Below are 23497 nucleotides of genomic sequence, written 5' to 3'. Positions count from 1 at the left end.
GGCGCTCCCTCCTCCTCCTCCTCCTCCCGCTCCCCCCGCGCGGGGGCCCCGGCGTCCGGCCGCTGTTTGCCGGGTAAACACGGGAGCGCGCGCGGCGCGTGCGGGGCCGGGCACGGAGCCCGCCCGGACGCCGGGGCCCTCGGGGGGGGGGCGGAATAGCCCCTCCCCCCTCAATAGGCCCCTCCCCCAATAGGCCCCTCCCCCTCAACAGGCCCCTCCCCCAGAGGCTCCAGGCACCTGGGAAGGGCCCAGGTGCCCCGGGGGGGGGGGGGGGTCGTTAACGGGGTCTCGTCCCCCCCCCGGACGCCGGGGCCCTTTGCGGGGGGGAAAGGGGCGGAGCCACCCGGACGTGGGGGGGAAGGGGGCGGAGCCACCCGGACGTGGCGGGGGGGGCGGGGGGCACTCGGCCGCCGGGGGGGGCCCGCGCGTACGTGCGGGCCGGCAGGGGCGGGGGCGGGGCCGAAGCGCGCGGCCGCCCCGGGGCCCCGCCCCCCGCCCCACCCGGCCCCGCCCCTTCCCTCCTCCCCCCCCCCCTCCCCGGCGCGGGGGCCCAGGCGTCCGGGGCGGCAGCGCGGCCATGGGGCAGCGGCCGTGGGGCCGGGGCGCGGGGCCGCCCCCTCCCCCGCCGCCACGCGTGAGTTTGGGGGGGGGTCCCGTTGCACGAGGGGGGTTGATGGGGGGGGGGTCCCGTGCACGGGGACGGGGGGGGGCTCGTTGCACGACGGCCGGACGGGGGGGGGGGTCCCCCTTGCACGGGGGGGGGGGTCCCCGTTGCACGCGGAGGTCCCCGTTGTGGGGGGGGTCCCGCTTGCACGGGGGGGGGGGGGGTCCCTTGCACGAGGGGGGGTCCCCGTTGCACTGGGGGGGGTCCCCGTTGCACCGGGGGGGGGGGTCCCTTGCACGGGGGGGGTCCCCGTTGCACTGGGGGGGGGGTCCCCGTTGCACGAGGGGGGTCCCCCCCGTTGCACGCGAGCTCCGCCCCCCCCCCCCCCCGCCGGCTCCTCCCCCCTCCTCACCCTGTGTCTCCCCCTCCCCACAGGCGCGCGCGGCCTCGCGGGCGGGGCCAGGGGCGGGGCCTGGCCCGGGGGCGGAGCCGGAGCCCGGAGCGGCGGCCCGTGAAGGGGGCGGAGCCCATGGAAGGGGCGGAAGCCCGGAGCAGCGCCCGCCAAGGGGGCGGAGCCCGGCGCGTGGTCGCCGCCGGAGCCCGGCCCGTGGGCGGCGCCGTGGGCGGAGCCCGACGCGTGGGCGGCGCCGTGGGCGAGCCCGGCGCGTGGGCGGCGCCGTGGGCGGGGCCGCGGGCCTGGGCGCCGCCCCCGCTGGCCGCGTCGCTCGGGGCGCCACCTGCGGGCGCTCGCGGCGCTGCAGGGCCCGGCCGAGCTCGCCCGGAGCCGCCGCCTCCTCGCGGCCTTCGCGGCGCCCGCGGGGCCCGGGCCCCGCCTCCAGGAGCGGCTGCGCGCGAGGCCCCGCCCCGCGGCCCGACACGAGGTGCGGGGGGGGGGAGAAGGGGGGGGGGCCACGGGGGGGGGAGGAGGGGGCGGGCCACGGCGACCCAGGGGGAGGGGGGGGAACCGGGTGTCCGGGATGGGATGGGGGGACCCGGTGTCCTGGTGTCCGGGATTAGGATCCAGGTGTCTGGAACGGGATGGGGGACCAGGGTGTCCGGGATGGGATGGGGGACCCAGGTGTCCTGGAATTCAGGTGTCCGGGATTGGGATCCAGGTGTCTGGAACGGGATGGGGGACCAGGGTGTCCGGGATGGGATGGGGGGACCAGGGTGTCCTGGAATTCAGGTGTCCGGGATTGGGATCCAGGTGTCTGGAACGGGATGGAGGGTCCCAGGTGTCTGGGATGGGATGGGGGGACCCGGGGTGTCCTGGAATTCAGGTGTCCGGGATGGGGATCCAGGTGTCTGGGATGAGATGGGGGGTCCCGGGTGTCCTGGATGGGATGGGGGGGACCTGGATGTCCGGGATGGGATAGGGGGATCCAGGTGTCCGGGATGAGATGGGAAGTCCCAGGTGTCTGGGATGGGATGGGGATCCAGGTGTCCAGGATGGGATGGGGGCTCCCCAGTGTCCTGGAATTCAGGTGTCTGGGATGGGGATCCAGGTGTCTGGGGTGGGATGGGGTCCCTGTGTTCGGGATGGGGGTCCAGGTGTCCAGGATGGGATGGGATGGGGGTCCCAGGTGTCCCAGAATTCCGGTGTCCAGGATGGGGATCCAGGTGTCTGGAATAGGACGGGGGTCCCTGTGTTCGGGATGGGGATCCAGGTGCCCTGGAATTCTGATGTCCGGGATGGGATGGGGGGGACCCGGGTATCTGGGTGGAGGTCTGGGTGTCCTGGTGTCCGGGTATCCGGGATGGGCTGGGATTGGATGGATGGGCCGGGAAGGGAAGGAGGCTCCGCGTGTCCTGGGGGCTCCAGGGGGGGCTCCATGGGCCCCGTGGGCTCCGTGGGGCTCCAGGGGGGGCTCCGGGGGCTCCGTGGGGCCGGGCGGGGGCTCCGTGGGGCTCCAGGGGGGGCTCCGTGGGGCTGGGGGGGGGCTCTGTGGGCTCCATGGGGCTCAGGGGGGGCCCCGTGGGCTCCGTGGGCCGGGGGGGGCTCCATGGGCCCCGTGGGCTCTGTGGGGCTCCAGGGGGGGCTCTGGGGGCTCCGTGGGGCCGGGGGGGGGGCTCCATGGGTCCCGTGGGGCCCTCACGTGTCCCCCCCCCCAGGAGTGGCCGTGGGGGCCGCGGGGGCGGCTGCCCCTCCCCGTCCACTCCAGCCCCGCCCTCGCGCTGCCCCCCAGAGCTTCCACGGCTGGAGCGGGCAGCTCTGGTGGAGCGGGAACGGAATGGGAATGGGAATGGGGGAATGGGAATGGGGCGGGAATGGGGGAATGGGAATGGGGGAATGGAATGGGGAATGGGAATGGGGGAATGGGAATGGGGCGGGAATGTGGGAATGGGAATGGGGGAATGGGAATGTGGGAATGGGAATGGATGTGGAATGGGAATGGGGGCGGGAATGTGGGAATGGGAATGGGGGAATGGGAATGGGAATGGGGGAATGGGAATGGGGGAAATGGGAATGGGGGAATGGAATGGGGGAATGGGGGAATGGGAATGGGGGGGAATGGGAATGGGGGGGGAATGGGAGTGGAATGGGGGAATGGGAATGGGGAGCAGGAATGGGAATGGGGCGGGAATGGGGGGAATGGAGGGGGAATGGAGGGGAATGGGGCAGGAGCGGGGAATGGGGTGGGAATGGGGGGAATGTGGGAATGGGGGGAACGGGGCAGGAATGGGGAGCAGGAATGGGGGGATTGGGGCGGGAATGGGGGGGATTAGGGGATCAGGGTGGGAATGGGGGGCGGGAACGGGGGGATTGGGGTGGAATGGGGGCTGGGGGGGAACAGGGAGTGGGAATGGGGGATCGGGGGGGAATGGGGGTCAGGGTGGGAATGGGGGGTCTGGGAGGGGGTGGGAATGGAATGGGAATGGGGGGTCTCGGAGCCGCTCACCACTTCCCGCTTTCCCCTGGCTCCGCCCACCTCCACGTGGCTCCGCCCCAGGTTCGCGGCCCGGCTCATCGCGGGGGTCCTGGACTACCGGGAGCAGCTGGAGCGGTGGGTGAGGGGCTGCGGGGCGCTGTGGGCACCCGGGGCGCTGTGGGGCACCCAGGGGGTCCCCATGGGTCTCTAGGGACATGGGAAGGTCCCTGTGGGTCTCTATGGGTCTGTATGGTCTCCATGGGGCACAGGAGGTCCCTATGGGTCTCTGTGGGTCTCTATGGGTCCTTATGGATCCCCGTGGGTCCCTGTGGGTCCCTATGGGTCTCCACGGGGCACAAGGAGGTCCCTATGGGTCTCTATGGGGCACGGGGAGGTCCCCTATGGGTCTCTATGGGGCACGGGGAAGGTCCCTATGGGTCTCTGTGGGTCTCTGTGGGTTCCTATGGATCCTTATGGATCCCCGTGGGTACCTGTGGGTCACTATGGGTCTCTATGGGTCTCCATGGGGCACAAGAAGGTCCCTATGGGTCTCCATGGGGCACATGGAGGTCCCTATGGGTCCCTATGGTTCCCCACGTGTCCCTGTGGGTCTCTATGGGTCTCTGTGGGGCATGGGAGGTCCCCATGGGTTCTATAGGTCTCTATGGGTCTCTGTGGGGCATGGGGAGGTCCCCACGGGTCCCCACATGTCCCTATGGGTCTCTATCGGTCTTCATGGGGCAGGGGGAGCTCCCCATGGCTCTCTATGGGTCCCTGTGGGTCTCTATGGGTCCCCTATGGGTCCCTGTGGGTCTCCGTGGGGCACGGGGAAGGTCCCTGTGGTCTCTGTGGTCCCTACGGGTCCCTGCGGGTCTCGGGGGTCCCTGTGGGTCCCCGTGGGTCTCTATGGGTCCCCGTGGGTCCCTGTGGGTCTCTGTGGGTCCCTACGGGTCCCTGTGGGTCTCGGGGGTCCTGTGGGTCCCCGTGGTCTCTATGGGTCCTCATGGGTCCCTGTGGGTCCCCGTGGGTCTCTATGGGTCCCCGGGGGTCCTCACGGTGGCCCCGCCCCCAGGCGCCGCCCCCCCCAGCCCGGCCGTGGGCGGAGCCTTCGGCGCCTGCCGGGTCCCCGGGGCTGCAGCAGGACGAGGTGCTGGGAGCCCCCCCGGGGCGGCCGCCCCCCAACTACATCGTGGTGGTGCTCAACTACCAGGTGGGGACATGGGGGGGACATTGGGGACATGGGGGGACATGGGGGGACATTGGGGACACCAACTACATCGTGGTGGTGCTCAACTACCAGGTGGGGACATGGGGGGGACATTGGGGACATGGGGGACATGGGGGACATTGGGGACACGGGGGGGACATGGGGACATGGGGGACATGGGGGGACATTGGGGACACCAACTACATCGTGGTGGTGCTCAACTACCAGGTGGGGACATTGGGGACATGGGGGACATGGGGGGACACGGGGGACATGGGGGGACATTGGGGACACCAACTACATCGTGGTGGTGCTCAACTACCAGGTAGGGGACATGGGGGACATGGGGGACACGGGGGGGACATTGGGGACATTGGGGACACGGGGGGACATGGGGGACATGGGGGGACATTGGGGACACAACTACATCGTGGTGGTGCTCAACTACCAGGTGGGGACATGGGGGGACATGGGGGGACAGGGGGGACATTGGGACACCAACTGCATCGTGGTGGTGCTCAACTACCAGGTGGGGACATTGGGACATGGGGGACATGGGGGGACATTGGGGACACAACTACATCGTGGTGGTGCTCAACTACCAGGTGGGGACATTGGGACATGGGGGGACATTGGGGGACATGGGGGGAACATGGGGGGACATTGGGGACATGGGGGACATGGGGGGACATTGGGGACACCAACTACATCGTGGTGGTGCTCAACTACCAGGTGGGGACATTGGGGACATGGGGGGACATTGGGGGACATTGGGAGCACGGGGGACATGGGGGAACAAGAAGAACATGGAGGGACACGGGGGACAGTGGGGACAGGGGGACACAGGAGACACAGGGGAATGGGGGACACTGGGACACATGGGGACATTGGGATGGGGGGACATGGGATATTGGGGACACAGAGGACACAAGGATGGGGGACATTGGGGACATGGGGAAACATGGAGGGACACGGGGACATGGACGACACAGAGGGACATGGGGGACACGGGGGACATGGAGGGACACGGAGGGACATTGGGGACATGAGGGGCATTGGGGACACGGGGGACATTGGGGGACACAGAGGGACACGGAGGGACATTGGGGACATGGGGGACATTGGGGACAGGGGGGTGGCACTTTGGGGCTCCCCCCACCTCGTGGCGGTTTCGAGGCCCCTCTGCTGTGTCCAGCCCCCCCCCCCAGGCCTCACGTGACCCTTTTTGGGTGGTTTTGCGGCGGTTTTGGGTCACTTTGGCCCCGTTTTCCCTCAGTTCTTCCAGCTGCAGAGGGTGCGCGGGAACGAGGCCGTTTTTGGGGTGTTTTCAGGCAGTTTTGGGGCTCTTTAGCTCAGTTTTTCCCTGTGGAGGTGGTGCCGCTTCCGTGCCGCTTTTGGGGCAATTTCAGGCCGTTTTGGACCCCCTTTACCTCAGCGCTACAAGCCCAGTGACAGGGCTGTTTTGGGGCCGCTTTTGGGGCGGTTTGGAGCGTTTTTGGACAATTTGCCCCCCCCCCACCTCAGTTCTTCAGGCTGGAGGTGCTGCACAGCCGTTTCTGGTCGGTTTTGGGGCAGTTTTGGGACATTTCTGCACCATTTACCCCCTCTTTACCTCAGTTCTTCAAGCTGGAGGTGCTGCGCAGCAGTCCAGGGTCGGTTTGGGGCAGTTTTGGTCGTTTTTGGTCGATTTTTTGGGCATTTCTGCACCTTTTCCCCCCTCTTTACTCAGTTCAAGCTGGAGGTGCTGCGCAGCAGTCCAGGGTCAGTTCTGGTCGTTTTTGGTCAGTTTTGGACATTTTTGCACCTTTTCCCCCATCTTTACCTCAGTTCTTCAAGCTGGAGGTGCTGCGCAGCCGTTTTGGTCAGTTTTGGGGCAGTTTTGGCATTTTTGCACCATTTCCCCCCCTCTTTACCTCAGTTCTTCAAGCTGGAGGTGCTGAGCAGCAGTCCAGGGTCGGTTTGGGGCAGTTTTGGTTGTTTTGGTCGATTTTTGGGCATTTCTGCACCTTTTCCCCCCTCTTTACCTCAGTTCTTCAAGCTGGAGATGCTGCGCAGCAGTCCGGGGTCAGTTTCTGGTCATTTTTGGTCAGTTTTGGACATTTCTGCACCATTTCCCCCCCCTCTTTACCTCAGTTCTTCAAGCTGGAGATGCTGTGCAGCCGTTTTGGGTCAGTTTGGGGGCAGTTTGGGGCATTTTTGCACCTTTTCCCCCTCTCTTTACCTCAGCTCTTCAAGCTGGAGGTGCTGCGCAGCTGTTTAGGGTCGGTTTGGGGGCAGTTTTTGGTCTGTTTTTGGCCAGTTTTGCACCTTTTCCCCCATCTTTACCTCAGTTCTTCAAGCTGGAGGTGCTGCGGCAGCCGTTTTGGGTCAGTTTGGGGGCAGTTTGGGGCATTTTTGCACCTTTTCCCCCATCTTTACCTCAGTTCTTCAAGCTGGAGGTGCTGCGCAGCCGTTTTGGTCAGTTTTGGGGCAGTTTGGGGCATTTTTGCACCTTTTCCCCCATCTTTACCTCAGTTCTTCAAGCTGGAGGTGCTGCGCAGCCGTTTTGGGTCAGTTTGGGGCAGTTTGGGGCATTTTTGCACCTTTTCCCCCATATTTACCTCAGTTCTTCAAGCTGGAGGTGCTGCACAGCCGTTTGGGGTCGGTTTGGGACATTTTTGCACCGTTTCCCCCCATATTTACCTCAGTTCTTCAAGCTGGAGGTGCTGTGCAGCCGTTTTGGGTCAGTTTTTGGTCCATTTTGGGGCATTTTGAGACCGTTTCCCCCCTCTTTACTCAGTTCTTCAAGCTGGAGGTGCTGCGCAGCCGTTTAGGGTCGGTTTGGGGGCAGTTTTTGGTCTGTTTTTGGTCGATTTGGGGGCATTTCTGCACCTTTTCCTCCTCTTTACCTCAGTTCAAGCTGGAGATGCTGCGCAGCAGTCCAGGGTCAGTTTCTGGTCGTTTTTGGGCGTTTCTGCACCGTTTTCCCCATCTTTACCTCAGTTCTTCAAGCTGGAGGTGCTGCGCAACCGCTTGGGGGCTGTTTTGGGGCATTTAGGACATTTTTGCACCATTTCCCCCCACCTTTACCTCAGTTCTTCAAGCTGGAGATGCTGCACAGCCGTTTGGGGTCAGTTTTGGTCTGTTTTTGGTCAGTTTGGGACCGTTTCCCCCCATCTTTACCTCAGTTCTTCAAGCTGGAGGTGCTGTGCAGCCGTTTTGGGTCAGTTTGGGGCAGTTTGGGGCATTTTTGCACCATTTCCCCCTCTCTTTACCTCAGTTCTTCAAGCTGGAGGTGCTGCGCAGCCGTTTGGGGTCAGTTTTCGGTCAGGTTTTGGGACATTTCTGCACCGTTTTTCCCCCCTCTTTACCTCAGTTCTTCAAGCTGGAGGTGCTCCGCAGCGATGGCGCGCCGCTGGCCGAGGCCGAGCTCCACGCGCAGCTCTGCCGGCTCCGCGCCTGCGCCGGCCGCGCCAACAAGGAGCCGCTGGGCGTCCTCAGCGCCGACCACCGCCACTCGTGGGGCCGCGCCTGCCAGGCGCTCATGCGCGGTGAGGGCGGGGCCACGCCCGGGGGGGTGGAGCCTCGCGGAGCCCCGCCCCCAGCCCGGCTGAACCGCGGGGGGGCGCTGTGTGTGTGAATGAGGGGGGGCGGAGCCGCGGCAGGGGGCGGAGCCTGATGAAGCCCCGCCCCTCGCAGACCGGCTGAACCGGGGAGTCCCTGCGCTGCCTGCGGGGGGCGGAGCCGCGGCGGGGGGGCGGGGTTTCACCAGGCTCCTCCCCCCGCAGACCGGCTGAACCGGGAGTCCCTGCGCTGCCTGCGGGGGGCGGAGCCGCGGCGGGGGGCGGAGCCGCGACAGGGGGGCGGGGTTTCAGCAGGCTCCTCCCCCCGCAGACCGGCTGAACCGGGAGTCCCTGCGCTGCCTGCGGGGGGCGGAGCCGCGGCGGGGGGCGGAGCCGCGGCGGGGGGCGGGGTTTCAGCAGGCTCCTCCCCCCGCAGACCGGCTGAACCGGGAGTCCCTGCGCTGCCTGCGGGGGGGCGCTGGGAGGGGGCGGAGCCGCGGCGGGGGGGCGGAGTCTGACGAAGCCCCGCCCCTCACAGACCGGCTGAACCGGGAGTCCCTGCGCTGCCTGCGGGGGGCGGAGCCGTGCAGGGGGCGGGGTTTCAGCAGGCTCCTCCCCCCGCAGACCGGCTGAACCGGGAGTCCCCGCGCTGCCTGCGGGGGGGGGCGGAGCCGCGGCGGGGGGCGGGGTTTCAGCAGGCTCCTCCCCCAGCAGACCGGCTGAACCGGGAGTCCCTGCGCTGCCTGCGGGGGGCGGAGCCGCGGCGGGGGGGGCGGGGTTTCAGCAGGCTCCTCCCCCCGCAGACCGGCTGAACCGGGAGTCCCTGCGCTGCCTGCGGGGGGCGGAGCCGCGGCGGGGGGCGGGGTTTCAGCAGGCTCCTCCCCCCGCAGACCGGCTGAACCGGGAGTCCCTGCGCTGCCTGCGGGGGGCGCTCTTCGCGCTCAGCCTCGAGGCCCCGGTGCTGCGGGTGTCCCCGGGGCGGCGCCCGGCCCGCGCGGCCGCCCAGCTGCTCCACGGCGGCGGCACCGGCGCCAACAGCGCCAACCGCTGGTTCGACAAGGCGCTGCAGGTGGGCGGGGCCTGGGTCCGGGGGGCGGGGTCTTCTCTGGGGGGCGGGGCTTTCCCATCGGGCCCGTCAGGGCTTTTCCCGGGGGGTGGGGCCTCCTCCTCCATGTCCTTGGGAGGTGGCTGGGGGCGTGGTCTCCTCGGGGGAGGCGCTTCTGTGGGGGCGGGGTCTTCTCTGGGGGCGGGGCTTCCCCCTCGGGACCTTCAGGGCTTTCCTCGGGGGGGGGTGGGGCCTCCTCCTCCCGGACCTTCCTTGGGGGCGTGGTCTCCTGGGGGGAGGGGCTTCTGCTGTGGGGGCGGGGTCTCCTCTGGGGGGCGGGGCTTCCCCATGGGGACTTTCCTCGGGGGGGTGGGGCCTCCTCCCCTAGATCCTTTGGAGGTGGTTGGGGGCGTGGTCTCCTCGGGGGAGGGGCTTCCTCTCCTGCTTCCTCGCTGGGCGGGGCTTCCTGCTGTGGGGGGCGGGGTCTCCCTCTCAGTGGGCGGGGATGGAGCTTCCCCACAGGGTCCTGTAAGGGAGGGGTTTCTGGGGGCGGGGTTTCCTCTGACAGGGGCGGGGCTTCCTCTTCTAGGGGCGGAGCTCCCATCTATGGGTCCTCCGAGGGCGGGGCTTCCTCTTCCCCCCCTCCAGGGGCGGGGTTTCCTCCCCCTCCCCCCAGGGGCGGGGTTTCCTCTCCTCCCTTCCTGCTCTCCCTCCTATGGGGATATAGGGGGCAGGGGGGCGTGGCCTGCGGCGGGTGGGCGTGTCCGACGAGGCCACGCCCCCCGCAGTTCGTGGTGGGTGAGGACGGCACCTGCGGCGTCATCTACGACCAGGCCGTGACCGACGGCGCCGCCGTGGCCGACATGGCCGACCACGTGCTCGACTACTGGTGGGCGGGGCTTCGGGCGAGGGGGCGGGGCTTGAAGTCACGGGGCGGGGCTTCGGGACAAGGGGGCGGGGCTACCTGTGGTGGATTCATGAACTGCATAGGGGGTGGAGTCCATGCACTGGCCCCGCCCCTCCAGACGAGGCCCCGCCCCCAGCACGACCACTGCCGGAGGGGGCGGGGCCATAGACCTGTGGGAGGGGCTAGGGACCCACGTGGCCCCGCCCTTCCACTGAGGCCCCGCCCCTTGATCTACATGGGAGGGAGAGGGGGGCTGCTTGTGATGTCACAGGGGGCGTGGCCAGGGTGCCTTATGGCCCCGCCTCTCCCCGAGGCCCCACCCCTTGGACATGTTTGTGATGTCACAGGGGGCGTGGCTGAGTATGGCCCCGCCCCTCGCCGCGGGGGGGGCTGTGCTGACAAGGGGGCGTGGCCAATGCACGGCCCCACCCCCTCAAGGTGCCGAGGGGGGTCAAGGGGTGGGCGGGGCGCAGCTCAGCCCCGCCCCCTCGCTGACCCCGCCCCTCCCTCAGCCGTAGCCCCGCCCCCGCGCGGGCCCCGCTGACGCCGCTGCCCCTCCCCCACAAGCTGCGGTTCAGCCTCCTGGAGCCCGAGGTGCGGGCGGCCCTGGAGCGCGCACGGCGCCACGCCGACAGGTACGGGAAAAAACGGGGGAAAATGGGCAAAAACGGGCAAAACGAGGGGATTCGTGAGGTAAAATGGGGGGTCCTGAGGGGGTACGGGGTGAAAACGGGCAAAAACGGGGGAAAACGGGCAAAACGAGGGTAGTTGTGAGGTAAAATGGGGGGTCCTGAGGGGGTGCGGGCGGCCCTGGAGCGCGCGCGGCGCCACGCCGACAGGTACGGGAAAAAACGGGGAAAATGGGCAAAAACGGGCAAAACGAGGGGATTCGTGAGGTAAAATGGGGGGTCCTGAGGGAGTATGGAGCAAAAAAGGGGAAAAACGGGCAAAATGAGGGCAGTTGTGAGGTAAAATGGGGGTCCTGAGGGGGTGCGGGTGGCCCTGGACGCCGCGCGCGGCGCCATGCCGACAGGTACGGGAAAAAACGGGGGAAAATGGGCAAAAACGGGCAAAACGAGGGGATTTGTGAGGTAAAATGGGGGGTCCCGAGGGGGTGCGGGCGGCCCTGGAGCGCGCGCGGCGCCACGCCGACAGGTATGGGAAAAAACGGGGGAAAATGGGCAAAAACGGGCAAAACGAGGGGATTCGTGAGGTAAAATGTGGGGTCCTGAGGGAGTATGGAGCAAAAAAGGGGAAAAAAACGGCAAAATGAGGGCAGTTGTGAGGTAAAATGGGGGGGTCCTGAGGGGGTGCGGGTGGCCCTGGAGCGCGCGCGGCGCCATGCGACAGGTACGGGAAAAAAACGGGGGAAAATGGGCAAAAACGGGCAAAACGAGGGGATTTGTGAGGTAAAATGGGGGGGTCCCTGAGGGGGTGCGGGCGGCCCTGGAGCGCGTGCGGCGCCACGCCGACAGGTACGGAAAAAACGGGGGAAAATGGGCAAAAACGGGCAAAACGAGGGGATTTGTGAGGTAAAATGGGGGTCCTGAGGGGGTGCGGGTGAAACGGGCAAAACGGGGGAAAACGGGCAAATGAGGGCAGTTGTGAGGTAAAATGGGGGGGCCCTGAGGGGGTGCGGGCGGCTCTGGATCGTGCGCGGCGCACGCCGACAGGTACGGGCGAAAACGGGCAAAAACGGGCAAAACGAGGGCAGTTGTGAGGTAAAATGGGGGTCCTGAGGGGCACGGGGCGAAAACGGGGGAAAACGGGCAAAACGAGGGAGTTGTGAGGTAAAATGGGGGGTCCTGAGGGGGTGCGGGCGGTCCTGCGAGGCCCTTAAGCGCTGTGCGCGGCGCCACGCCGACAGGTATGTGGTGAAAACGGGCAAAAAACGGGCAAAAACGGGCAAAACGAGGGCAGTTTGTGAGGTAAAATGGAGGCGCTGAGGGGGTGTGGGGTGAAAACAGGCGAAAATGGCAAAAACGGGCAAAACGAGGGCAGTTTTGGTCCCCAGCCTGGCGGCCGACGTGGAGCTCTGCTGCTTCGAGGAGGAGGGTTGGGGGGCGGCGCTGCCCCCCCGCCTGCGCCCCGGCCCCCTCGCCCAGGTGGCCCTGCAGGTGGCCTATTACAGGTGGGCCCAGGCGTCCGGGCGGGGGGGCGGGGGCCGGGGACCCGGGGGGGTTCAGGGAAGGGGGCCCAGGCGTCCGGGGCAGGTCCAGGTGCCCAGAGAGGCTCTATGGGGGCCCAGGCGTCCGGGATGCTCTGAGGGACATCCAGGAGTTTGGGGTGACTCCAGGATGGGGCCCAGGCGTCCGGGCTGGTTCCGAGGGGACATTGGGGCATTTGGGGGTGACACGAGGAGGGGGCCCAGGCGTCCGGGCAGGTCCAGGCGCCCAGAGAGGCTCTGTGGGTACCCAGGGGTGGCTCCAAGGGGACATCCAGGCGTTTGGGGTGACTCCAGGATGGGGCCCAGGCGTCCGGGCCGGTTCCGAGGGGGCTCCCACGGCCGGGGCTGCCCCGGGGCGCGCGGGGCCCAGGCGTCCGGGGCGGTTCCGAGGGGACGTGCGGGTTGTTTGGGGTGACTCCAGGGTTCCGGGGGGTGCTGCCCCCCACGTCCCCCCCGCCCCAGGACCCACGGGGCGCTGTGCGCCTCCTGCGAGCCCGTGGCCCTGCACCACGTCCTGCCCGGCTGCACCGACGTCGTCCGCCCGCCCGGGCCCCCCTGCCTGGCCCTGGCCCAGGCCCTGGACGACCCCCACCGCCAGGTAGGACCCCCCCCAGCGCGAGGGGGCGGGGCTTCCTCGATGCTCCACCCCCATGGGGGCGGGGCTTCCCTCTGCTCCTCCCCCTGGGCAGGGCTCTCATGGGCCTTCCTTGGGGGGTGGGGCTTCCCCGCTGCTCTGCAGGGGCGGGGCTTCCTTGATGCTCCACCCCCCGGGGGGCGGGGCTCCCTTGGGCCTTCCTTGGGGGGTGGGGCTTCCCCACTGTTCTGCAGGGGCGGGGCTTCCTCAATGCTCCACCCCCCCAGGGGGCGGGGCTTCCTCAATGCTCCACCCCCCCGGGGGCGGGGCTCCCTTGGGCCTTCCTTGGGGGGTGGGGCTTCCCCGCTGCTCTGCAGGGGTGGGGCTTTCTCAATGCTCCACCCCCTGGGGGGAGGGGCTTCCCCAACGCTCCACCCACCTGGGCGGGGGCCTCCTCAATGCTCCTCCCCCAGGGGCGGGGCTTCCCTCTGCATCTTCCCGGGGGGGGGGCTTCCTCAATGCTCCAACCCCCTGGGGGGCGGGGCTTCCCTCCGTCCCCCCCAGGGGCGGGGCTCCCAATGCCCCCCCTTTCTCCGCAGCCCGAGGAGCAGCTGCGGCTGCTGCACGAGGCCGTGGACGCCTATTGCGAGGCCAGCGACCTGGTGAGGGGGGCCCCGGCGTCCGGGGGGGCCCCGGCGTCCGGGAAGGGCCCCGGCGTCCGGGGGGGGCCCCCGGCGTCCGGGGGGGCCCCGGCGTCCGGGGGGGGCCGCGGGCGCTGACCCGTCCCCCCCGTCCCCCCCAGGTCCGCGCGGGCCAGGGCCCCGACCGGCACCTCCGGGCCCTGCGGCACGAGGCCATCGCGGGCGGCGAGCGGCTGCCCGAGCTCTTCATGGACCCCGGCTACGCCGACGCCACCCACTTCCGCCTGTGCACCGTGCAGGTACCGCGGAACAGCCGGAACACCCCAGAAATACCCCAAAACAACCCAAACACCCCAAAACATCCCAAAACACCTCAGAAATACCCCCGAACACCCCCAAACAACCCAAAACACCCCCGAACAACCCCCAAACACCCTGAAACACCCCCAAACAACCCCGAAACACCCCAAAACATCCCAAAACACCTCAGAAATACCCACGAACAACCCGAACAACCCCGAACAACCCCGGAACACCCGCGAAACACCCTCAAACACCCCAGAAATACCCAAAACAACCCCAACACCCCAAAACATCCCAAAACACCTCAGAAATAGCCCCAAGCACCCCAAAACAACCCCGAAACACCCCAGAACACCCCAGAGATAGCCCAAATAGCCCAAAACACCCCAGAAATAGCCCAAAACACCCCAAACAACCCTGAAACACCCCCAAACAACCCCCAAACACCCGAAACACCCCCAAACAGCCCCAAAACACCTCAGAAATACCCAAAACAACCCCCAAATACCTCAAAATATCCCAAAATACCTCAGAAATAGCCCCAAATACCCCATAACAACCACAAAACTCCCATGAAACACCCCAAAAATACCTCAGGAATACCCCCCAAACCCCAAAACAACCCCAAAACACCCCAAACAACCTCCAAACACCAAAACACCCCAAAATATCCCAAAAACACCCAGAAACACCCCCAAACATCTTAAAACACCCCAGAGACACCCGAGACACCCCAGAAATACCCCAAAACAGTCCCCAAACACCCCCAAATACCTCCAAGCACTCCAAACACCCCCAAATACACCAAGACAGGCCAGAAACCCTAAAACATCCTCCAAATACCCCCAACACCCTCAAAACGCTCCAGGTGCCTCCCAAAACCCACTAACACCCCAAACACCCCCAATTGTCCCCCAAACACACCAAAAACAGCCTGAAACACCCCAAAAACACAGACAGGCCGCCCTAAAACACCCTCAAATTCCCCAATCTCCATCTGAGCTCCCTGGGACCCCAAAACCCTCCCAAAACAGCCCCAAATCCCCCCAAAACAGCCCCAAATCCCCCAGCCCCCCAAAAAGCCCAAATCCCCCCCAGGTTGGGGGGTGGGGGGGGTCCAGGGGTAGTTTTGGGGGCAAATCAGGGGGGTTTTGGGGTGCACTGTTGGAAGGGGGAGGGGGCTGTGGGCAGAACTCGGGGAGGGTCGGGGGGCTACAAATGTGGGGTCATTTGGGTCATTTTGGGACATCTCGGGGGGGTGTTTGGGGCCATTTGGGGGTGACTTTGAGGACCATTTGGGGTGATTTGGTCATTTTGGGACATAACGCGGGGTATTTGGGGCCATTTGGGGGTGACTGAGGGCCGTTTGGGGGGCACTTTGGGGTATATTTGGGGCCAATCTGGGCCATTTTGGGGCCGTTTTGGGGCACTTTGGGCGCGTTTTGGGGCACTTTGTCACCGTTTGGCCGCGTCCCTGACGCGTCCCCCCCCGTCCCCGCAGGTGACGTCGCGGGGGGGCTGCTGGGCGCTGCGGGGGCCGCTGGTCCCCGACGGCTACGGGGCCGGCCCTGGCCGTGGGGCCCGGGGGGCTGCGCGTGGCCTGGCCGCCTTCGCCTGCTGCCGCAGCGCCCGCGTGGGCGCCCTGGGGGCGGCGCTAAGGGGGGGCCCTGCGCCAGCTGGGGGGGCTGCTCAGGGGCGGGGCCTCGCCGTGACCCCGCCCACATCGCCCGGTACCGCCCCCTGTCCCGCCTCCCACATCCCGGCCCTGGGGGCGGCGCTGCGGGGGGCACTGCGCCAGCTGGGGGGGCTGCTCAGGGGCGGGGCCTCGCCGTGACCCCGCCCACATTGAATGGTCCCGCCCCCGGCCACGCCCCCCCCCCCCACATCCTTGTCCTGGGGGCGGCGCTCCGGGGGGCCCTGCGCCAGCTGGGGGGGCTGCTCGGGGGCGGGGCCTCGCTGTGACCCCGCCCACATCGCCCGGTACCGCCCCCACATCCCGGCCCTGGGGGCGGCGCTAAGGGGCGCCCTGCGCCAGCTGGGGGGGCTGGTCGGGGGCGGGGCCTCGCCGTGACCCCGCCCACATTGTATGATCCCGCCCCCGGCCACGCCCCCCCACAGCCCTGTCCTGGGGCAGCGCTAAGGGGGGCCCTGCGCCAGCTGGGGGCGCTGCTCGGGGGCGGGGCCTCGCCGTGACCCCGCCCACATTGTATGGTCCCGCCCCCGGCCACGCCCCCCACATCCCGAACTGGGGGGCGGCCGCTCAGGGGGGCCCTGTGCCAGATGGGGGGGCTGGTTAGGGACGGGGCCACGCATTGACCCCGCCCACAACGCCTGGTACTGCCCCCAGCTCCACCCACCACACCCCAGCCCTGGGGGCGGTGCTAAGGGGGGCCCTGCGCCAGCTGGGGGGGCTCGCGAGGGGCGGGGCCTCGCCGTGACCCCGCCCACATCGCCCGGTACCGCCCCCCACATCCCTGTCCTGGGGGCGGCGCTAAGGGGGGCCCTGCACCAGCTGGGGGGGCTGCTCGGGGGCGGGGCCTCGCCGTGACCCCGCCCACATTGAAATGGTCCCGCCCCCGGTACCGCCCCCCACATCCCGGCCCTGGGGGGCGGCGCTAAGGGGGGCCCTGCGCCAGCTGGGGGCGCTGCTCGGGGGCGGGGCCTCGCCGTGACCCCGCCCACATCGCCCAGTACCGCCCCCGGCCACGCCCCCCACATCCCAGTCCTGGGGGCGGCGCTCAGGGGCGCCCTGCAATAGATGGGGGCGCTGGTTAGGGGCGGGGCCATGCATTGACCCCGCCCACCGCGTCTGGCTCCGCCCATTGCCCATTGAGAAGGGGCAGGAGCCGCTCCTGGGGCGGAGCCTCGCCGTGACCCCGCCCACCGCCACTTTGACCCCGCCCACGCAATCCCCGTCACCCCGGGGGGGGCCCTGCGACAGCCGGGGGCGCTCCTAGGGGCGGGGCCTCGTCCTGACCCCGCCCACCACCCTCCCCCTCCCGCCCCCCGCGCTGGGGGGGCTTCCCCCTTCCTCCCCCCCTTTTCTCGGTTTTGGGGCCAAATCTGCCCCTTTTGGGGCTCTGAGATGCAATAAAAGCTGTTTGTGCCGGTGGGGGCTGCCCCGGGGCTGGCTTTTGTTGGGGGGGGGGGCGGGGGGGGTGCCGGGAATCCGGTCCGGAATCCGGTTCTGGAAGCGGGAATCCGATCCGGGAGATCCCGAACGGGTTCTAGGGAGCCCGGTCCGGTCCGGTGGATCCAGTCCGGGTTCTGGGAATCCGGCCCGATCCAGTAGATCCAGTCCGGGTTCTTTTGAGCCCGGTCCGGTCCGGTGGATCCAGTCCGGGTTCCGGGAATCGGGCCCGATCCGGTAGATCCAGTCCGGGTTCTGTTGAGCCCGGTCCGGTCCGGCGGATCCAGTCCGGGTTCCGGTGGTCCCGGCCCATTCCGGCGGATCCAGTCCGGGCTCGGGGGGCGCCGGTGCCGGTTCCGGTGCCGGCAGGTCCCGCTCCGGGTCCCGGTTCCGGTTCCGGCCCCGCCGCCGCTCGCAGCGCCATGGCCGCCGAGAAACCCGGTGCGGAACCGGGGGGCGGGGGGGGGATGGAGCTGGGGGGGGGGGGTCACACGCGTGTGCAAGGGGGTGCGTGTGCAACGTGTAACGTGTAACGTGTGCAACGTGTGTGCAACGTGTAACGTGTGCAATGCGTGTGCAACGCGTGTGCAACGTGTGTGCAACGTGTAACGTGTGCAATGCGCGTGCAATGTGTGTGCAATGTGTGTGCAACGTGTAACGTGTGCAACGCGTAACGTGTGCAACGTGCGTGCAATGCGTTTGCAACGCTGTGTGCAACATGTGTGCAACGTGTGTGCAATGTGTAGCGTGTGCAGCGTGTGCAATGCGTGTGCAACGTGTGTGCAATGTATAACGTGTGCAACGTGTGTGCAACGTGTGTGCAACGCGCGTGCAATGTGCACGTGCAATGTGCAATGTGCGTGCATTGCACGTACAATGTGCGTGCAACGTTGTGTGCAATGCAGGTGCAATGTGTGGGCGACGTGTGTATGTAGCATGTACAAGCAGGTGTGCACCACGTGTGCAATGCGTGTGTAACATGTGCAATGTGTGTGTATGGCGTGTGCAATGGCGTGTGCACAGTGCACGTGTGTGCAACGGGTGTGCATGGCATGTGCAAGCGGGGTGTGCAAGGGGGTGTGCCATGGCATACACACGGTGCATGCGTGTGCAAGCGCGTGTGCAACGTGTGTGCAGTGACGGGAATAACACGAGTGCGCAAGGCATGCGCATGGCGTGCATGCAACGTGCGTGCAATGGTTGTGTGCGAGCAGGGCGCGTGTGCAAATGTGTGTGCAATGTGCGTGCAAGCAGGCGTGCAACGGCGTGTGCAACGCGTTGTGCATGGTGTGTGCATGGTGTGCAACGCGTGTGCATGGTGTGCAATGCGTGTGCATGGTGTGCAACGCGTGTGCAATGCGTGTGCATGGTGTGCAATGCGTGTGCATGGTGGTGCAATGCGTGTGCATGGTGTGCAACGCGTGTGCAATGCGTGTGCATGGTGTGCAATGCGTGTGCAATGCGTGTGCATGGTGTGCAACGCGTGTGCAATGCGTGTGCATGGTGTGCAATGCGTGTGCAATGCGTGTGCATGGTGTGCAATGCGTGCATGGTGTGCAATGCGTGTGCATGGTGTGCAATGCGTGTGCAATGCGTGTGCATGGTGTGCAATGCGTGCATGGTGTGCAATGCGTGTGCAACGCGTGTGCACCGCGTGTTCCTGGCGTGTCCACACGCGCGTGTCCGTGTCCTGTTCCCCCACACGTGTCCAGGCTGCCACACGCGTGTGCGACCCCCCCCCCATCACCCGCTTGCACACGCGTGACCCCCCCCCCCGGGGGCCCAGGCGTCCGGGAGCCACAAAGGGGGGGGGGGTGACCTAGAAATGATGCGCGGGGGGGGGCTGGGGGGTTTTGGGGCATTTTGGGTGTTTTGGGCATTTTGGGGTTTTTGGGTCAATCCTGACGCCCCCCCCCCCCCCCCAGGAGCGGCCGAGGGGGGGCCCCCACGCGTCGCCCCCCACCCTACGGGCCCCCGGCGCCTCCGGGGGGGGGGGGCGGCGACGACGCTGCCGCGCGGCGCGGGGGGAGGGGGCGGCGGGGGGGGGCGGGGGGGGGCGCCCCGGGCGGGGGGGGGGGGGGCGGCGACGCTGCCGCGCGGCGCGGGGGGGGGGGGCGGCGCCGGGGGCGGCGACGCTGCCGCGGGGGGGCGGGGGGGCGCGGGGGGCCGCGACGCTGCCCCGCCCCCCCCGCGGCGCCTACGCCGCCCCCCCCCCCGGCGCCCCCCCGCCGGCGCCGCCCCCGCCCCCCTGCCCTACGGGCAGCCCCCCCCGTTCCCGCTGCAGCTCCCGCCCTGCGGCGCCTTCCTGCCCGTCTAACCGGGTGGGGCCCGTGAGTGCGGGGCGGGGCCTCGGGGGGCGGGGACTCCGGGGGGGCGGGGACTCCGGGGGGGGCGGGGACTCGGGGGGCGGGGACTCCGGGGGGGGCGCGGTCTGAGGGGAGGGCGGGGTCTGGGGAGGCTGGGCCGCGAGGGGCGGAGCCTCGGGGGGCCTCTGGGGGCGGGGCCTCTGGAGGGGGCGCGGTCTGGGGGGAGGGCGGGGGTCTGGGGAGGCTGGGCTGTGAGGGGCGGGGCTTGAGTGGGAGGGGTTACGGGGGCGGGGCTACGGGGGCGGGGCTACCGGGAGGTGTCTGAAGGGGCGGAGTCAAGCGGGGAGGGGGCTGAGGGGGCGGGCAAAAGGGGAGGGGTCTGAAAGGGGATTTGAGGGGGTGGGGCCTTAAGGGGGCCTGGGGGCTTGTGAAGGGCTTGCTTGGGGGTGGGCGGGGCGCGAGGGAAGGGGCGTGGCCTTCTCGGAAGGGGGCGTGGCCCTAAGAGGGAAGGGGGTGGCCCCGGGGGCGGGGCTTGGGGGAGAGCCGCGAGGAAAAGGGGTGGGCTGGAGCGTCGGGGAGGGGGCGGAGCTTACAGCAGCAGGGGGCGGGGCCTCGGGGCGCAGAGGAGGAGCGGAGGGCGGGGCCCGCAGAGCCGGGGGCGGGCCTCACGCCGCCCCCCGCCCCCCCCGCGCAGCCCTACAGGCGCCGCCCCCGCCGTGGCCCCGCCCCCCGCGCTGCCCCCCCCGCCCCCCCCCGGCGCTGCTGGAGGCCGCGGGGCCCCCCCCACGACTACCTGCCATCGCGGTGCTCACGACGCTCTGCTGCTTCTGGCCCACGGGCGTCGTGGCCATCGTCAAGGCCGTGCAGGTGGGGGGGGGGATCCCCCCGGGACCCCCCGTGGTGACAGTGACCCCCCTGGGACCCCCCCGTGGTGACAGTGACCCCCCCGGGAATCCCCTGTGGTGACAATGACCCCCCCGGGACCCCCCCGTGGTGACAGGACACCCCCCCCGGGAATCCCCTGTCGTGACAATGACCCCCCCGGGACCCCCCCGTGGTGACAATGACCCCCCCGGGTACCACTGTGACCCCCCGGGACCCCCCCGTGGTGACAATGACCCCCCCCCCGGGACCCCCCTGTCATGACAATGACCCCCCCGGGACCCCCCCGTGGTGACAATGACCCCCCCGGGTACCACCGTGACCCCCCCGGGACCCCCCCGTGGTGACAGTGACACCCCCCCCCCCAGTGCCCTATAATGGCCATCGTCAAGGCTGTGCAGGTGGGGGGGGTGGCGGGACCCCCCGGGACCCCCCCGTGGTGACAATGACCCCCCCGGGTACCACTGTGACCCCCCTGGGACCCCCCGTGGTGACAATGACCCCCCCCCCGGGACCCCCCTCCATCATGACAATGACCCCCCCCGGGCCCTAGAGTGACCCCCCCCCCCCGGCCCTATAATGGCCATTGTCAAGGCCGTGCAGGTGGGGGGAGGCTATAGCGACCCCCCCCCCCCGGAAACCCCTCCGTCACGACAAGGACCCCCCCCAGGCACCACCGTGACCCCCCCCCGGTCACCACCCTGACCCCCCCTGGGCCCTATAATGACTCCCCCCCGGGTCCCTATAATGACCCCGCCCATGTCCTGGTGCCCCCCCGTGTCCCCCCCATGTCCCGGTGCCACTGACCCCTCCCCGTGTCCCCCTGTATCCCCCCATGTCCCAGTGTCCCCCTGGTGCTGACCCCCCCCACCCCGTGTCCTGGTGTCCCCCATGTCCCAGTGTCCCCCAATGTCCCCCCGTGTCCCCCTGGCGCTGACCCCCCCCCCCGTGTCCTGGTGTCCCCCATGTCCCCCCGTGTCCCCCATGTCCCCTGTGTCCCCTCGTGTCCCCCCGTGTCCCCTCGTGTCCCCCATGTCCCCCCGTGTCCCGGTGCTGCTGACCCCCCCACATGTCCCAGTGTCCCCCATGTCCCCCTGGCGCTGACCCCCCCCCCCCGTGTCCTGGTGTCCCCCATGTCCCCCGTGTCCCCCCGTGTCCCGTTGCCGCTGACCCCCCCCCCGTGTCCTGGTGTCCCCCGTGTCCTCGTGTCCCCCATGTCCCCCCATGTCCTGGTGTCCCCGTGTCCCCCCATGTCCCCCGTGTCCCCCCATGTCCCGTTGCCGCTGACCCCCCCGTGTCCCCCCATGTCCCCCATGTCCCCCCGTGTCCCCCGTGTCCCCCATGTCCCCCGTGTCCCGTTGCCGCTGACCCCCCCGTGCCCCCCCCTCCCCCAGGTGCGCACGGCCGTGGCCCGCGGGGACATCGTGTCGGCCGAGATCGCGTCGCGCGAGGCGCGGAACTTCTCGTTCATCAGCCTGGCCGTGGGCATCGCGGCCATGGTGCTCTGCACCATCCTCACCGTGGTCATCATCATCGCGGCGCAGCACCAGGAGCACGACTGGGAGCCCTAGCCCCGCCCCCGGACACGCCCCCCGCTTCGGCCACGCCCCCTCCGGCCACGCCCCCTCCGGCCACGCCCCCTCCGGCCACACCCCCCCGGGCGGTTGCTCCCCCCTCCACGGCCAGGCCACGCCCCCCTGCTGCTGCCACGCCCTCCCCGGGCATCACCCCGCCCCCCCCAGCGCCGCCAGGGATCCCCCCTAGCGACGTCTCCATGGTGACGGTCGCGGTCTCCTAGCAACAGCCCGGTGACACCGGTGTCACCGTGGCAACAACTGGGAACCGCCCCCCCCAACCCCCCCCCGGCAACCAGAGCGGTGACACCGGGCACACTCGGCGTTGCCATGGTGACGCTGCCCCCCCCCCCAGCAACACTAAACCTACCCCCCGCGTTACCATGGCAACCTCGGGGGGGCCTCTCATATCACCATGGCAACACCGAGACCTTCTCCACCCCCCGCGCAGCGACGCCATGGCAACCCCCCCGCCTGCCTAGCAACGGCGCCATGGCAACAGCCGGCCCCTAGCGACGCCCCCGCAACACCCGGACGGGACAGCCACGCCCCCCTTGGTGACGTCATGGCAACCACCGGGCTGCCCCGCCCCCCAACGGCCCCGCCCCTGGTGGGCGGGGCTCCCGCCGCGCTTCCTGCCCCAGCTCATCTGCATGCCAAGCCCTGCCCCCTCCGCCCGCGCAGGGCCGAGGCCCCGCCCCCTCCCGCGAGGCCCCGCCCACCCCTGTGATGAGTTTTGCTGCTGACGGTTCAATAAATCTCTATATTGATAATGAGGCCGGGGCAGCTCATTAACCCCGTGGTTATTGGGGGGGGGGGGCTCATTAACCGCCTGGTTAATTAACCCTCTGCTCCCCCTCCCACCGTTGCCCCGGTGACGGTTGCCGGGCAGATCCAGGGCTCCCGGCAACCGCTAACGAGGCCGCCCTCGTTACACCCGACCGCTTTATTACCGCGGGTTGTTGGGGGTTCACAACAACACCGCGTCACCCGGAAAATCTGCTGCCATGGCGACAGTTGCCGGGCGGATTTCCCCCAGGTGGCAACCAATCACAGGACACGCATCCTCCCTCACGGCCGGTTGCCGGGCAGATTAGACCCACGTAGCAACCACTCACAGGACATGCATCCTTACATGGAGATGGTTGCTGGGCAGATTTCACCCACATAGCAACCACTCACAGGACACACATCCCTGCATGGAGGTGGTTGCTAGGCAGATTTCACCCACATAGCAACCCTGCGCAACCACCGGTGGCCCCACACGTCAGCGTTCGAACAGGCGGTGGAGGGCTGTGTGTCACCATGCCAACAGTCGGCGCAGCAGCATTCGAACAGGCGGCAGGGCTGCACGTCACCACTCAAACAGGCGGCGGAGGGCTGTGCGTCACCACTCCAACAGTCGGCGCAGCAGTGTTTGAACAGGCGGCGCAGCTGCATGTCACTGTACGAACAGCCGGCACAGCCGCTGTCGCCGCACCATGTCGCGCTCCCGGGTGTCACCGCTCGAACAGCCGGCGCAGGCGGTACCGCAGCACCGCGTCACTGCTGGAACAGCCGGCGCAGGCGGTACCGCAGCACCGCGTCGCGCTCCCGCGCCCGCGCGCACACCCGCTGCAGCTCCCGCCGCACAACCGGGTCGCGGGGCCGCGCGGCGGCCGCGGCCGCCAGGTCGCCCAGGGCCCCGTCCAGGTCGCCCAGGGCCGCCCGGGCCAGGCCCCGGCGGTACCGCGCGCGGAGCAGCC

General features: G+C 68.7%; 2 protein-coding genes across 2 annotated transcripts; both read left to right on the top strand.

Annotated features, from left to right (window-relative positions):
• Positions 1-5081: 5081 nt before the first annotated feature.
• On the top strand, positions 5082-15694 carry LOC148590161 (carnitine O-acetyltransferase-like). Its single transcript, XM_088539410.1, has 13 exons — positions 5082-5132; positions 6411-6442; positions 6981-7047; positions 7461-7517; positions 8037-8211; positions 9114-9292; positions 10057-10157; positions 10688-10810; positions 12190-12306; positions 12805-12940; positions 13516-13578; positions 13719-13856; positions 15362-15694. Exons 1-13 carry the CDS (start codon positions 5082-5084, stop codon positions 15692-15694), a joined length of 1572 nt encoding a protein of 523 aa, XP_088395536.1.
• A 1718-nt stretch (positions 15695-17412) lies between these two features.
• On the top strand, positions 17413-21768 carry LOC148590160 (proline-rich transmembrane protein 1-like). The gene is given in 5 exon segments (XM_088539409.1): positions 17413-17431; positions 19275-19311; positions 20065-20093; positions 20096-20163; positions 21573-21768. Coding segments are annotated over 5 exon segments (330 nt in total). The 3' UTR covers positions 21750-21768.
• Positions 21769-23497: the final 1729 nt, after the last annotated feature.

Source organism: Tinamus guttatus, unplaced genomic scaffold (assembly GCF_059628265.1).
Source record: "Tinamus guttatus ecotype Peru unplaced genomic scaffold, ASM5962826v1 Tinamus_guttatus_pri_ptg001654l, whole genome shotgun sequence".
Lineage (NCBI taxonomy): Eukaryota > Metazoa > Chordata > Aves > Tinamiformes > Tinamidae > Tinamus > Tinamus guttatus.
The sequence above is the reverse complement of the archived record's forward strand: the minus strand, read 5'-3'. Positions and strand labels throughout refer to the sequence as shown.